Below are 12,817 nucleotides of genomic sequence, written 5' to 3'. Positions count from 1 at the left end.
ATGTGCAAAACTGATAGAGACATACCCCAAGCAACTTACAGCTGTAACCGCAGCAAAAGGTGGCGCTACAAAGTATTAACTTAAGGGGGCTGAATAATTTTGCACGCCCAATTTTTCAGTTTTTGATTTGTTAAAAAAGTTTGAGATATCCAATAAATGTCATTCCACTTCATGATTGTGTCCCACTTGTTGTTGATTCTTCACAAAAAATACAGTTTTATATCTTTATGTTTGAAGCCTGAAATGTGGCAAAAGGTCGCAAAGTTCAAGGGGGCCGAATACTTTCGCAAGGCACTGTATTTACTAACCATAGCTCTAACCCTAACCCTAACCTTAACCGTTATCCTAACCATAAACTTAACTCTAACCCTAACCTTACTCTAACCCTTATTCTTCACCTAATCCTAACCCTAACCATAATCTTAGCAAGGAGTTGCTTATTAACAGATTGTTGATAGTATGACCATCTGTAGACCATCTACTGATGGAAAATCCAGACTATCCAAAAAAAGTGTGACCGAGTTCTGCTTATAAGTTTGGCAGCTCTTAATGAAAAAAATATTAATTTAATAATTAAAACCCACTCGAGGTCATCATGAGGGGGAATCCCTCCCTTCATAGAAGGGAATCCCTAGTACTTTAACAAGATGACGTCAGAAGTCAAGATGCTCACAATCTGATAGAGTGCCCCCCTTCCATACCCCCTTTCCCCTCCATGCAGGGTGAAGCTGGTCCTGTTGGTCCATACAGGTTTGGTCTCTCTGGCACCCTGTGTCCTGACTTGGCAGCATTCCAAACAGAGAGGGCGGAGGGGAGAGAGGAGGGTTGGGATATCCCTGGCCCAAGGTGGGCCACATCGATAGGGCTGTTTGTCTGTCACACAGGCCTTATCTCTCTATCCCCTTTGGTGCTGAACGTAGTACAGCGTTTCTTGCCCCGGCGTACTTTCAAATGGGTGTTCCCTCCATTTTCTCTCTTTCTCTCTCTGTGCCTCTCCATCCGCCCCAGATCACTCTACCATTGGGTACGTTTACGTTAGCATTGTGGTGATCAACCTATTTATACTGCCACAGACTAGGCTGGATCACCTTGGTGCAGGTAAGGGTGTGGCCTCTCAGGCCGGGGGTCCTTTACTGGGGTCTGTCATTGAGGGGGCTTGGGGGTCAGTGTATTGAGTGGAGTACAGGTGAGAAAAGGTTGGGATTTGAATGAAACATGCAACAGACAACCTTGTCTAACTTTCCATGTATCTGAGGTTTATACTAAAATTGTATCATATATGCCTATCAGTGAGAATACATCTCTCGATTAATCTGTTGCTAACTAACCGTACAATGACCCAGGTGCTTTTTTTCTTGTTTGTAATTGGTACAAAAATTACTGTAAAATCTAACCAGCATTGTGTGTGAGTTGTATAGTAACATTTCATTTCAGGTCTGTAGTGTTTGGTTGTGGCCCGTGATGTTTCAAATAACAGCTAACATGACACTTCTCTTCATCAGTTTAATTAGTGATGGTATATGTGAAGACAGTTGACTTTTTAAAGTTTTCCCGCTCACCTTAATTTAGTGGTCAACGAAGGTTTGAAAAGCTCAGGGTCACAAGGTTTGAGAGTCGATGGCAGTAGTGAACAGTGTCTTCTTATCTGTCCATCAGCCTCTGTTGTTTCAATGTTAAACACATTTGCATAGTATTTCTCATCAGCATTGTTTTATGTGTATTTGGAATACTACATATTAATTGTGTAACCAGATAAATGAAGACACATTAATTAATACATTAATACATTAATACATTAATACATTAATACACATTAAAATATTCTACTTCTCACTGTACACTTAAAGATTTGTATTGCCTGTCATTGTACCACGTGTTACCACCAGCCTTTTTTAAAATCTTTACTGTTTTTGGAGTCGAGTAGATCTGTTAAATTACAAGTTACTGTACAAAATAGTTGTTGTAATATTGTAAGTTACTGTAATGGATGACTAGAGCACAAGGGTGTCTGTCTGGCCTGGGGAAGGCGTAACCCAGAGATAAGACTGTGAGTCTCCTACTCAAACCACTGCAAGGGCCACACTGTCTCAACGGCTGACTCATGGTTAGGAGCACAGCTCATAGGGGCTGTGACATGCGCTGTTGGGGCTGTGACAGGGGCTGTGACATGCGTTATCTTGATTAAATGGGCCTCAAAATGTGTCATAAGTGTGTTTATAAGGTTTACTTGTGTAGAGGTTCATATGCCCTGTTGGTTGGGCTTGTGACACATTGTAACCCATTTGTGTTCACTGTGTGTATGAGTAGCCCATGAAAACATGACAAAAACAGTCCATTTAGAATTGACACCAGATTACCCCAGATAAAGTTTACCCCAGATTACCCCAGTCAGAGTTTACCCCAGATTACCCCAATTAGAGTTTACACCAGATTAATACAGTCAGAGTTTACACCCAGATTACCCCAATTAGAGGTTACCCCAAATTACCTCAATTAGAGTTTACCCCAGATTACCCCTGTCAGAGTTTACACCAGATTAACCCAGTGAGAGTTTACCCCAGATTACCCCAATTAGAGGTTACCCCAGGTTACTACCGTTGGAGTTTAACCCAGATTACCCCAGTCATAGAACTGATGCAGGGGCAGTTGAGTCTCAGATATTCCCATTATTATTCTTCAGGCCCAGGGCCATAAACCCCTCCCCTTCCCCCTCCCCCAAAATGGTCAAGATAGAGCTGAGAGGTCTAGACTAGAGCAAGGTCTTATTTGATGTCACTGTTGAACCATTGATTGTGACATTAGAGGGAATCCCCTAACATCCCCCTCTATATGAGAGCGGCTGGCATTCTTTAGCTCTTCGGAGACTAAGTCATTGGTATGTTTATATTTATAAGGCCATACTGAGACAGGTCCCTTTTCACCTGTGTACCTACATTGTCCAGCAGAAAAATGACAACTATCGCCTGTGCTCACATGTGCATTGTTGATTGTGCCTTAGGCCCATACAGAGCTGGGGGAAAAAGGTTCATTGTTTTTTTATATTTTTTTAATTTAACCTTTATTTAACTAGGCAAGTCAGTTAAGAACAAAATGTTATTTACAATGATGGCCTACCAAAAGGCAAAAGGCCTCCTGCGGGGATAAAAAATAAATAGAAATACAATATAAATATAGGACATAACACGCATCACAACAAGAGACACAACCCTACATAAAGAGAGACCTTAGACAACAACATAACAAGGCAGCAAAACATGAAAACACAGCATGGTAGCAACATAACATGACAACAACGTGGTATCAACACAACATGGTAGCAGCACAAAAACATGGTAGAAACATTATTGGGCACAGACAACAGCACAAAGGTCAAGAAGGTAGAGACAACAATACATCATACAAAGCAGCTACAACTGTCAGTAAGAGTGTCCATGATTGAGACTTCGAATGAGAGAGATTGAGATAAACTGTCCAGTTTGAGTGTTTGTTGCAGCTCGTTCCAGTCGCTAGCTGCAGTGAACTGAAAAGAGGAGCGACCCAGGGATGTGTGTGCTTTGGGGACCTTTAACAGAATGTGACTGGCAGAACGGGTGTTGTATGTGGAGGATGAGGGCTGCAGTAGGTATCTCAGATAGGAGGAGTGAGGCCTAAGAGGGTTTTATAAATAAGCATCAACCAGTGGGTCTTTGCGATGGGTATACAGAGATGACCAGTTTACAGAGGAGTATAAAGTGCAGTGATGTGTCCTATAAGGAGCATTGGTGGCTAATCTGATGGCCGAATGGTAAAGAACATCTAGCCGCTCGAGATCACCCTTACCTGCCAATCTATAAATTATGTCTCTTTAATCTAGAATGGGAAGGATGGTCATCTGAATCAGGGTTAGTTTGGCAGCTGGGGTGAAAGAGGAGCGATTAAAATAGAGGAAATCAAGTCTAGATTTAACTTTAACCTGCAGATTTGATATGTGCTGAGAAAAGGACAGTGCACCGTCTAGCCGTCAAGCTCTAAACCCTCAGAGGTAGTAATAACCCCTTTGCGAAGAGGGGCATTCTTCTTACCAAACCACATGACCTTTGTTTTGGATGTGTTCAGAACAAGGTTAAGGGTAGAGAAAGCTTGTTTGGACAGTAAGAAAGCTTTGTTTTAGAGCATTTAACACAAAATCCGGGGAGGGTTCTCTGCCCCTTCCATTTGGAACAAGCTTCAAGAAGTCCTGGAATTTACAAGAGCTCCTACATTTAAATTTGTTTAAAGCAAGGGTCAACACTATGATATAAAATGAAGTGAGGGCTGTCAGAGTTTTGACCCTTAGTTGCACGACACTTCCCTAAACCATGTTGTTGCTCAATGTGTACATTTATCTTTTTAAACTGTAGTGTTTTGTTTTTTTGGCCAGGTTACTCTTGTAAGAGATTATTCATTTCAATGGTAAAAATAAAGGTCAAATGCATGTCTGTATTTCATGTGTCTAATTCTAGTGTGTTTGTGTTTATTAATGTATGTCAATGTGCATTCACATTACAGGGTATGCACAAACGTTGCTGAAAGTTTAAGGACAGACGAAGCAAGCACTGACACACTCCAATGGAGAACGACCTGTCTTTTGGAGAGGTGGATAAAACACATTGTTATTGCAATAATGCAGTAAATGGGATGGGGAAATATGAATGGTCAATTCAATGTATTTGTAACATTTTATTCACATCTTTTACTCTGACGCCCCCCCCCCCCCCTCTCTCTGATTCCATCCAGGATGTCATGTCCTCTGAGGAGGAGAGTGACTCTGCTTTCCCATCTCCGATCAGACCGTGAGTGCTCTCCCATCTTAAAAGTTCATTTTTAAGTCTAATTAGCATTTCCTCATACAAGAAGTCCAACCTGAACAATATTAGCAGGAATTAAATGAATGGGTGAAGAGATCTAAAACAAGATATTGTGAATGTAGCTACATCATGTGGTTGTCCAGATTGTCAGTGAGAGTGATCAGAAGTAGGCCCACTGTAAATGATTATACAACACCACCCCCCACTGGTCTAAGCCAGCATGACGTCCTTATCTGAGAAGGCAGGACTGATATTGCAGAGCTTGCCCAAGTCTCTCACTGAAGTCACCAATCTCTGGTAACACAACCAGCGAATGATTCTGAGCCTACAGAATATACAGACGTCATACATGCTTTTGCTGCTCCTCTTGGCCAGAACACCAAACACCAGCAGCTGCAGGTACATCATGAAAGAGTGTGGTCCTGTGTAGCTCAGTTGGTAGAGCATGGCGCTTGTAACGCCAGGGTAGTGGGTTCGATCCCCGGGACCACCCATACGTAGAATGTATGCACACATGACTGTAAGTCGCTTTGGATAAAAGCGTCTGCTAAATGGCATATATTATTATTATTAAAGAAAGGAGCACAACCTGGCCTGTTGTCTGTAAGATCTGGTGAGACATGGACAGGTGTTGAGGAGCAGCATCCCCCCCCCCCCACTAACCGGGTTCACCCCCCTACCTCTCCCTCCCCAGGACCCCACCAGGCCACAGTTTCAACTATGACCTGGAGCAGAGCAGGCAGGACGAGGACAGCAACCAGGCCATCCAGAGCATCGTCGTTCACACCGACCCAGAGGGTGAGCACTAAACGCCCATCAACACATTCTCTCTACTCCCCTCTGTATGTCTCACCTACACAAGTACACCTTCAATGGAGTGCTAGGACTGAACACTACCTCTCTGTATTTCAGCCTATCTGAACCTGAACACCAACGCTAACACCAGGGGGGGATGCTCAGGTAAGCCCCATTTGGGGTATAGCTTCAAATAAACGGATACCTAGTATATTGAGAAGGAAGTTTCCATTTTGAACCTGAGCATGATGTTGTGTGTGTGTGTCTCAGGCCTATGTGGAGCTGAATGAGCTCATAGGCAGCAGCTGGCAGGAGACTGGCCGCTGGGTGGGCTATGAGGAGAATTTGAACCCAACAACGGGCAAGTGGAGCCCCTCCCACGTCTCCTACCTCACCTTCAAGAGTCTGATCCAGCTCCGCAAGATCATGAGCACAGGTGACTATCTGGAACAAATTCACTGTGTTTATCACTCAATAATCATTGATCATTTCTTGACATAATCTGGATCATTTCATGAGGTTATTAGAAAATAAATATTTTATCAGAGTCACCATATGAAACCGTATTTCCAACAATAGATGGCAGGCAGCAACAGGCCATGTTAAAACTCTGTCTGTGTGTTCAGGTGCGATCATTCTGGACCTGCAGGCCAGCAGTCTGTCTGCTGTGGCTGAGAAGGTGGTGGATGAATTGCGGAGCAAGGGTGAGATCCGTGCCACTGATAGAGATGGCCTGCTGAGGGCTCTACTGCAGAGACGCAGTCAGTCGGAGGGAGCTGGAGCTCAACCCCTGGCAGGAGACATCGAGATGCAGACCTTCTCTGTCACCAAGCAGGTAACACTAGGCTTAGGATCTAAATCCCACCACTAAATCTAAATATCATTCCAGCACTTCATGACTTCATTCAACCTCTCTTCCTCTTTCTTTGATAAATCTATCTTTCTCTCCCGATATCTCACTAACTGACCTTCCTCCCTTCGCTTTTCAGAGAGATACAACTGATAGTGTGGAAGCCTCCATTGTCCTCTCAGGTAAGTTGTGTGTGAAAAGTGAAATACAACCACCAACTTTTAAATTTATTTTATTTAACTAGGCAAGTCAGTTAAGAACAAATTCTTATTTACAATGGTGACCTACACCGGCCAAACCCGGATGACGCTGGGCCCTATGGGACTCCCAATCACAGCCTGTTGTGATACCGCCTGAAATCGAACCAGGGTGTCTGTAGTGACACCTCTAGTACTGAGATGCAGGGCCTTAGACCGCTGCACCACTCGGGAGCCCAACTGGATACTCTACCTGATTTGCCTATTCAACTATTTATTCTAAAGAATATGGAGACTGTAATCTAAACTCTATGTGTGTGTGTTTGTTCCAGGGGTGATGGACTCCCTGGAGAAGCCTGCCGTGGCCTTCGTCAGGCTGGGGGACTCTGTGGTGATAGAGGGGGCCCTGGAGGCCCCTGTGCCGGTGCGCTTCGTCTTTGTGCTGGTGGGCCCCAGCCAGGGAGGAGTGGATTACCATGAGAGTGGCCGTGCCATGGCTGCCCTTATGGCTGACTGGGTGAGAAAATAGGAGTGGAAAGAGGGATGAGACTTATTAAGGCCAAGGAGCGCAAGGGGGGAGGAGAAGAATGAGGAGATGCTTCATAGTATCTAGATGAATCTTTTCAGTGTTTTACAATAGCTAACCATGCTCTCCCCTTGTCTCCGGTCCTACAGGTCTTTAGTCTGGAGGCTTACCTAGCCCAGACTAACAAGGAATTGACCAATGCCATCGCTGATTTTATGGACTGCAGCATCGTCATCCCGCCCACTGAGATCCAGGACAAGGGCATGCTCCAGCCAATCATTGACTTCCAGAAGAAGATGCTGAAGGACAGACTCCGCCCTCTGACACCCGAATCATATTGGGTGGCGGGGCCAAAGGTCAGTCACACGGACTAACCCTGCAGTTACAACTAATCTAAATCTATAAGAACTTGTTAATTCAATTTCCAAATTAGGGATTGTTTACGTTTGGCCTACATTTCCATCTAATATGATTTTCCAAATAAAATTGATGTTTAGAAAATGCAGAGATTCTGGAGATTCTAGTAAAAAAAAACATCCAAAACACTTGCTCTGTCTGTGCTCATTTTGAGTCATTATTTGTTTTGTTTTTGTATCCAGCTGATGAGGCCGATATGGAGCCAAGAGAAGACCCGCTGGCCCGGACAGGCATTCCCTTCGGCGGGATGATAAAGGACATGAAGAGGCGGTACCGCCATTACATCAGTGACTTCACAGACGCCCTCGACCCCCAGGTCCTGGCTGCTGTCATCTTCATCTACTTTGCTGCCCTGTCCCCTGCCATCACCTTCGGAGGCCTGCTGGGTGAGTTCATGTCTGAAGGAGGGACCCACCTAGTGTCAAAGAGGACAGGAGCACTGCTGACTCTATATAGGATTTGTGGGTAGGCCTACATAACAGCGGTTATAATCATGACCTTCATCCCCCTGACCTCTGCCTCCAGCCGATAAGACGGAGCACATGATGGGCGTGTCTGAGCTGATGATCTCCACCTGCGTCCAGGGCATCATCTTCTCCTTCATCGCAGCCCAGCCTACACTGGTCATTGGCTTTCTGGGCCACTGCTGGTGTTTGAGGAGGCCTTCTTTGCAGTATGTATCATAGCACTTTCACATAACAGCTCAGTGAGCCCTAGCTCTGACCCCTGATGACAGTATGCTGAGCCATCACTGCTTCATGTCCTCAGGATGTCAATCATATTAGACATTATTTGCATTGGCTATTATTATAACTATGAATTTCAAAGTTACAATGCAAGTACATCATTAACATGAACAACTTATTTTTTATAAACCCCATTGTCTAGTTCTGCAAGTCCCAGGAGATTGAGTACATTGTGGGCCGTATCTGGGTAGGCCTGTGGCTGGTGATCATCGTGGTGGTTATCGTGGCCGTGGAGGGCAGCTTCCTGGTCAAATTCATCTCCCGCTTCACGCAGGAGATCTTCTCCATCCTCATCTCCCTCATCTTCATCTACGAGACCTTCAGCAAGCTCGGCAAGGTACCACACATCACTCCACCTCATCTCCTCACATCCATTGCAACATTTACATCCATCCACCATCCTAAGCACTTTTTTATACCTCAACTGTAAATACAAAAATAAAACCAATCTTTCTCCTTTCCTTCACACCCCTCCTGTCCTCCGAGGCTAATTCATCTACATACCTACTTTTCTTCTCGTTATTCAGATCTTCAAAGCTCACCCTCTGGTTCTGAACTATGAGCACTTGAACGACAGCCTGGACAACCCTTTCCACCCGGTGGTCAAGGAGAGCATAGAGTATCATGATGATGGCAACAAGACAGTGCACGAGATCATACATGAGAGGGCCTACCCCAACACCGCCCTGCTTTCCATGTGTCTTATGTTCGGGTGTTTCTTCATCGCATACTTCCTCCGTCAGTTCAAAAATGGCCACTTCCTCCCTGGACCGGTAAGAGCTACAGCTGTTTTCAACAGTGATGACTACTGTATGTCTGTGAGCAAAGCGAACTTTCAACAACACTGCTGGACAGTATTGAAGAGAGATGAATCAGGATAGGGTATTTTAGTGCTGGAGAGCCCCCTCTGTGTTCTGTGTGTGATAGCCTTCACTACATATGTTTTCCCTGTCACCAGATTCGTCGGATGATTGGAGATTTTGGTGTTCCCATCGCCATTTTCTTCATGATCGCTGTGGATATCACCATTGAGGATGCCTACACTCAGGTTAGTGATTTATAGGTTTGTGTTGCCTTGACTAAAAGGTGATCTCGGTGTATAACATATTACTCCTTAAACTGTTTCATGTAAAAAGGGATATCTAGTAATAGATTAAACACAGCATATGTATTTTGTGTGTCCCCTGGCAGAAACTTGTGGTGCCCAAGGGTCTAATGGTGTCCAACCCCAATGCCAGAGGCTGGTTCATCAACCCCTTGGGAGAGAAGAAGCCTTTCCCCGCCTGGATGATGGGGGCGTGTTGCGTGCCAGCCCTGCTGGTCTTCATCCTCATCTTCCTCGAGTCCCAGATCACTACGTTAGTAAAATTGTCTTCATGTCCATAGTCCCTCCACAACCGCCAAGCCTCCTCTCATTGTTTGACCTCTGACCTTTCTAGGCTGATTGTGAGCAAACCAGAGAGGAAGATGGTAAAAGGCTCTGGTTTCCATCTGGACCTGCTCATCCTGGTCACCATGGGCGGCATCGCCTCCCTGTTTGGGGTGCCCTGGCTGAGTGCCGCCACCGTGCGTTCTGTCACCCATGCCAACGCCCTCACTGTCATGAGCAAGGGACCCAAGCCTGAGATCGAGAAGGTGCTGGAGCAAAGGATCAGCGGCATGCTTGTGGCCGCCATGGTCGGTAAGTGCTACCATATAGGCTACTGAGATTTAGCTGATGCAGTCGATCCCGACGAACAGACAGAACACTGGGTGTCTAAAGAAAAGGTCAACTCAGGCAGTGTTGAGCTCCTAAAAATGTCTGAGAAATGTTTGTTGTTCCTGCTATTCCCAGGTGTGTCTATTCTCTTGGAGCCTATCCTGAAGATGATTCCCATGACGGCTCTGTTTGGAATCTTCCTCTACATGGGTATAACCTCACTCAGTGGGATCCAGATGTGGGACCGAATGCTTCTGCTTATTGTACCCAGGAAATACTATCCTGCTGACGCCTATGCACAAAGGGTATGCTGCCTCTCTCCACCCCCAATTGTCCTCCTTTCTGTTTCATCGTTTTATATCATTATTTAATTTAATTTAATTTATGAAACATACCAGACAATTCCTACACAATAACACACTGTGGCAATCACAACGTCATTATCTGAAAAATCATAAATTACATTTGCACTTACAAGTTTTACACCATAGTAAATATCAGGAGTGCAACTTGGTTTTAGAAGTGACATAATTTTGGGAGACAATCGGATAAACACTCCAAACAGCCTACCCGACCATTCGGACGCATCCGCATGGTCCTAAAGCACACCATTGCCTTGTTTTGTATCACATTCCAAAAATAAAACTGGGGGGGGGGGGAACAAAAATGCTATTTCAGAATGTACCCGTCCCCAGTGAAAGTCATGCCCCTGGTAAACATAAGTATATATCCAATGTGTTGCCCCTGTCTTAACCCTCCTTCTCTCATCTCCTTAATGCAGGTAACTACTATGAAGATGCACTTGTTCACTCTGATCCAGATTGCGTGTTTGGGAGCTCTCTGGATGGTGAAGATGAGTGCCTTCTCCCTGGCTCTGCCCTTTGTCCTCATCCTCACCATCCCCCTGCGCATGGCCATCACTGGAACACTCTTCACTGACAAGGAAATGAAATGTGTAAGTGGCACACAAATGTCTTAATGTGGTTAACTACAATCACAACACATGTATATGTTTTGGGTAGGAGCCTGGTCCCAGGTCAGTACCTTATGTTGTCATGCCGATGAGTGGTCAGAAGAGTTAGCTAAATCACATACACATGAGAACAATATGGAACTGATGGAATCTGCAGAGAACATTCAGCCCATTCAGCTGTTGATCAGTAGAATGTCAGTACAGCTATTACTTTTCTTCATATTGGGTTCAGTTTCATTAATATTGGAAATGCTATCTTCCAAATCATTTCAGGAGGTTTAGAATAAATTCTGCCTCTCCTAAATCAGTGTGACTCAACCAAATTGTGTGTGTTTCTCTAATGAGACTGTGTGACCTTTTGTAGCTGGATGCCTCTGACGGCAAGGTGAAGTTCGAAGAGGAGCCAGGAGAGGATATGTACGAGTCCCCGTTGCCATGAACACCTGGACACGACCTTTCACTTCTCAACTCGCTGCGAGGATCCAGTGAACTCAAACAATGCTTTAATAGGGACTGGTGTCTAACACATTTATTAGTATGTGCCATCAAAAATATTCTTTAGGAAAATGTATTTTTAGCCAACAGTCCTGAAACCTCATTGCAATTGGGTATGTTTGTGTGCCAAACTAAAATGAAGGTCTCGGGTAAGCATTCAAAACTTTTTAATGACAGGTTGCCGAATATTCTACACTATTAATATGACAATTCACATTTATCTCCAAATACTCAAATAATGCCAAAAATATTATCCCATCAAAACACAAACTATGTCCAATGCTTTTCTATGCAATGCTTTTCTATGAGACTGTCATTTTAGCCTTGGTTCTGTAGCCTATTTTATACCCTAGTTACATTACTCTCCTTTGTTACAGTTTGGTTTTATGCTTCATGGTGAGCTTATTGAATGAAAATCTTATGTAGATTTACCTTGTGTTCTTGCTGTTTTGTTTAGTTGCAAGCTAACGTGTGAGTATGGAGTTCAGATCATCTTAGTTCTATTTTTGGGTGTCCAGTGGTGTCACTCATTCAGTTCTTATACCTAAATACATATTTACTTCAGGATGTAATGCTTTTGGGATTGCAAAGGTGAGAGGGATACATACAGGAAAATGTATTAATCACTGAATGAATTGTAACAATATAATGATGATGTGGGAGAGAAATGTGTAAATATGACAAATGAATCACAGCAATAAGATCTGACTATAGGCCTATTGCACCATTTTTTTCATTGATCAGGGACAGGTGTAAAAGGACAGCTGTATATTTGGTTTATTGTATGTTGATGTGTGTTTGAATCACTGTACAACTGCTGTTTTGATTTTCACCCAACCAATTAAAGACATTTTAAACCCTTTAATTTCTTTTTTGAGACATTCCATCACTTCATTCATCAATGGTAGGAGGGCTGACAGTGCTGGTCCACAGGAGCACCACTCCAACGCGGTTTAACGATGCTGTGCGCTCATTGGAAAGTCATTTGTTTTCATTGGATCTGGCTGTCTGGATTGGATGGCTGGATTACGCCCCCAAACTGACAAGGTGGAGTTGGAAGAAATTACATGAGTGAGAAAATGAAACCGTCAAAATAGGCTACTCGACTTTGCAAATAGGAGCACCACTAAAAGTATAGGCCTATCCATGGAATACAATTCCAGTATCGTTTTCGCAATCTGTCAACAGAGTTAGCGCTGGCATGAATATATGTTTATGACACTTTTTTTCTCAAAATGTTCAATAGGCCTGCAGATTGTTATTAAAATGTTAGTTATTATGCTATAATTTGTG

At 43.9% G+C, this 12,817-nt stretch overlaps 1 protein-coding gene and 1 long non-coding RNA gene across 2 annotated transcripts in view; one reads left to right on the top strand and one right to left on the bottom strand.

The window, feature by feature from the left end:
- Window positions 1-945: 945 nt before the first annotated feature.
- Window positions 946-12,387, top strand: LOC124000265 (band 3 anion exchange protein-like). The gene is given in 22 exon segments (XM_046306516.1): window positions 946-1,098; window positions 4,528-4,614; window positions 4,756-4,811; window positions 5,521-5,624; window positions 5,739-5,786; window positions 5,866-6,057; window positions 6,248-6,456; window positions 6,611-6,653; window positions 7,001-7,185; window positions 7,344-7,512; window positions 7,515-7,550; window positions 7,794-7,997; window positions 8,137-8,244; window positions 8,247-8,284; window positions 8,500-8,694; window positions 8,885-9,130; window positions 9,316-9,405; window positions 9,549-9,715; window positions 9,797-10,038; window positions 10,192-10,361; window positions 10,838-11,011; window positions 11,394-12,387. Coding segments are annotated over 21 exon segments (2,778 nt in total). The 5' UTR covers window positions 946-1,098; window positions 4,528-4,587; the 3' UTR covers window positions 11,469-12,387.
- Window positions 12,371-12,817, bottom strand: part of LOC124000267 — a 3,223-nt gene continuing 2,776 nt past the window's right edge. The window contains exon 2 of the long non-coding RNA XR_006832563.1: window positions 12,371-12,563. This is a non-coding gene — a long non-coding RNA (uncharacterized LOC124000267). The remainder of the gene's footprint in view (window positions 12,564-12,817) is intronic.

This window comes from Oncorhynchus gorbuscha, linkage group LG16, assembly GCF_021184085.1.
Source record: "Oncorhynchus gorbuscha isolate QuinsamMale2020 ecotype Even-year linkage group LG16, OgorEven_v1.0, whole genome shotgun sequence".
NCBI lineage: Eukaryota > Metazoa > Chordata > Actinopteri > Salmoniformes > Salmonidae > Oncorhynchus > Oncorhynchus gorbuscha.
Note: the sequence above shows the minus strand (reverse complement) of the source record. Positions and strands in the feature narration are given on the sequence as shown.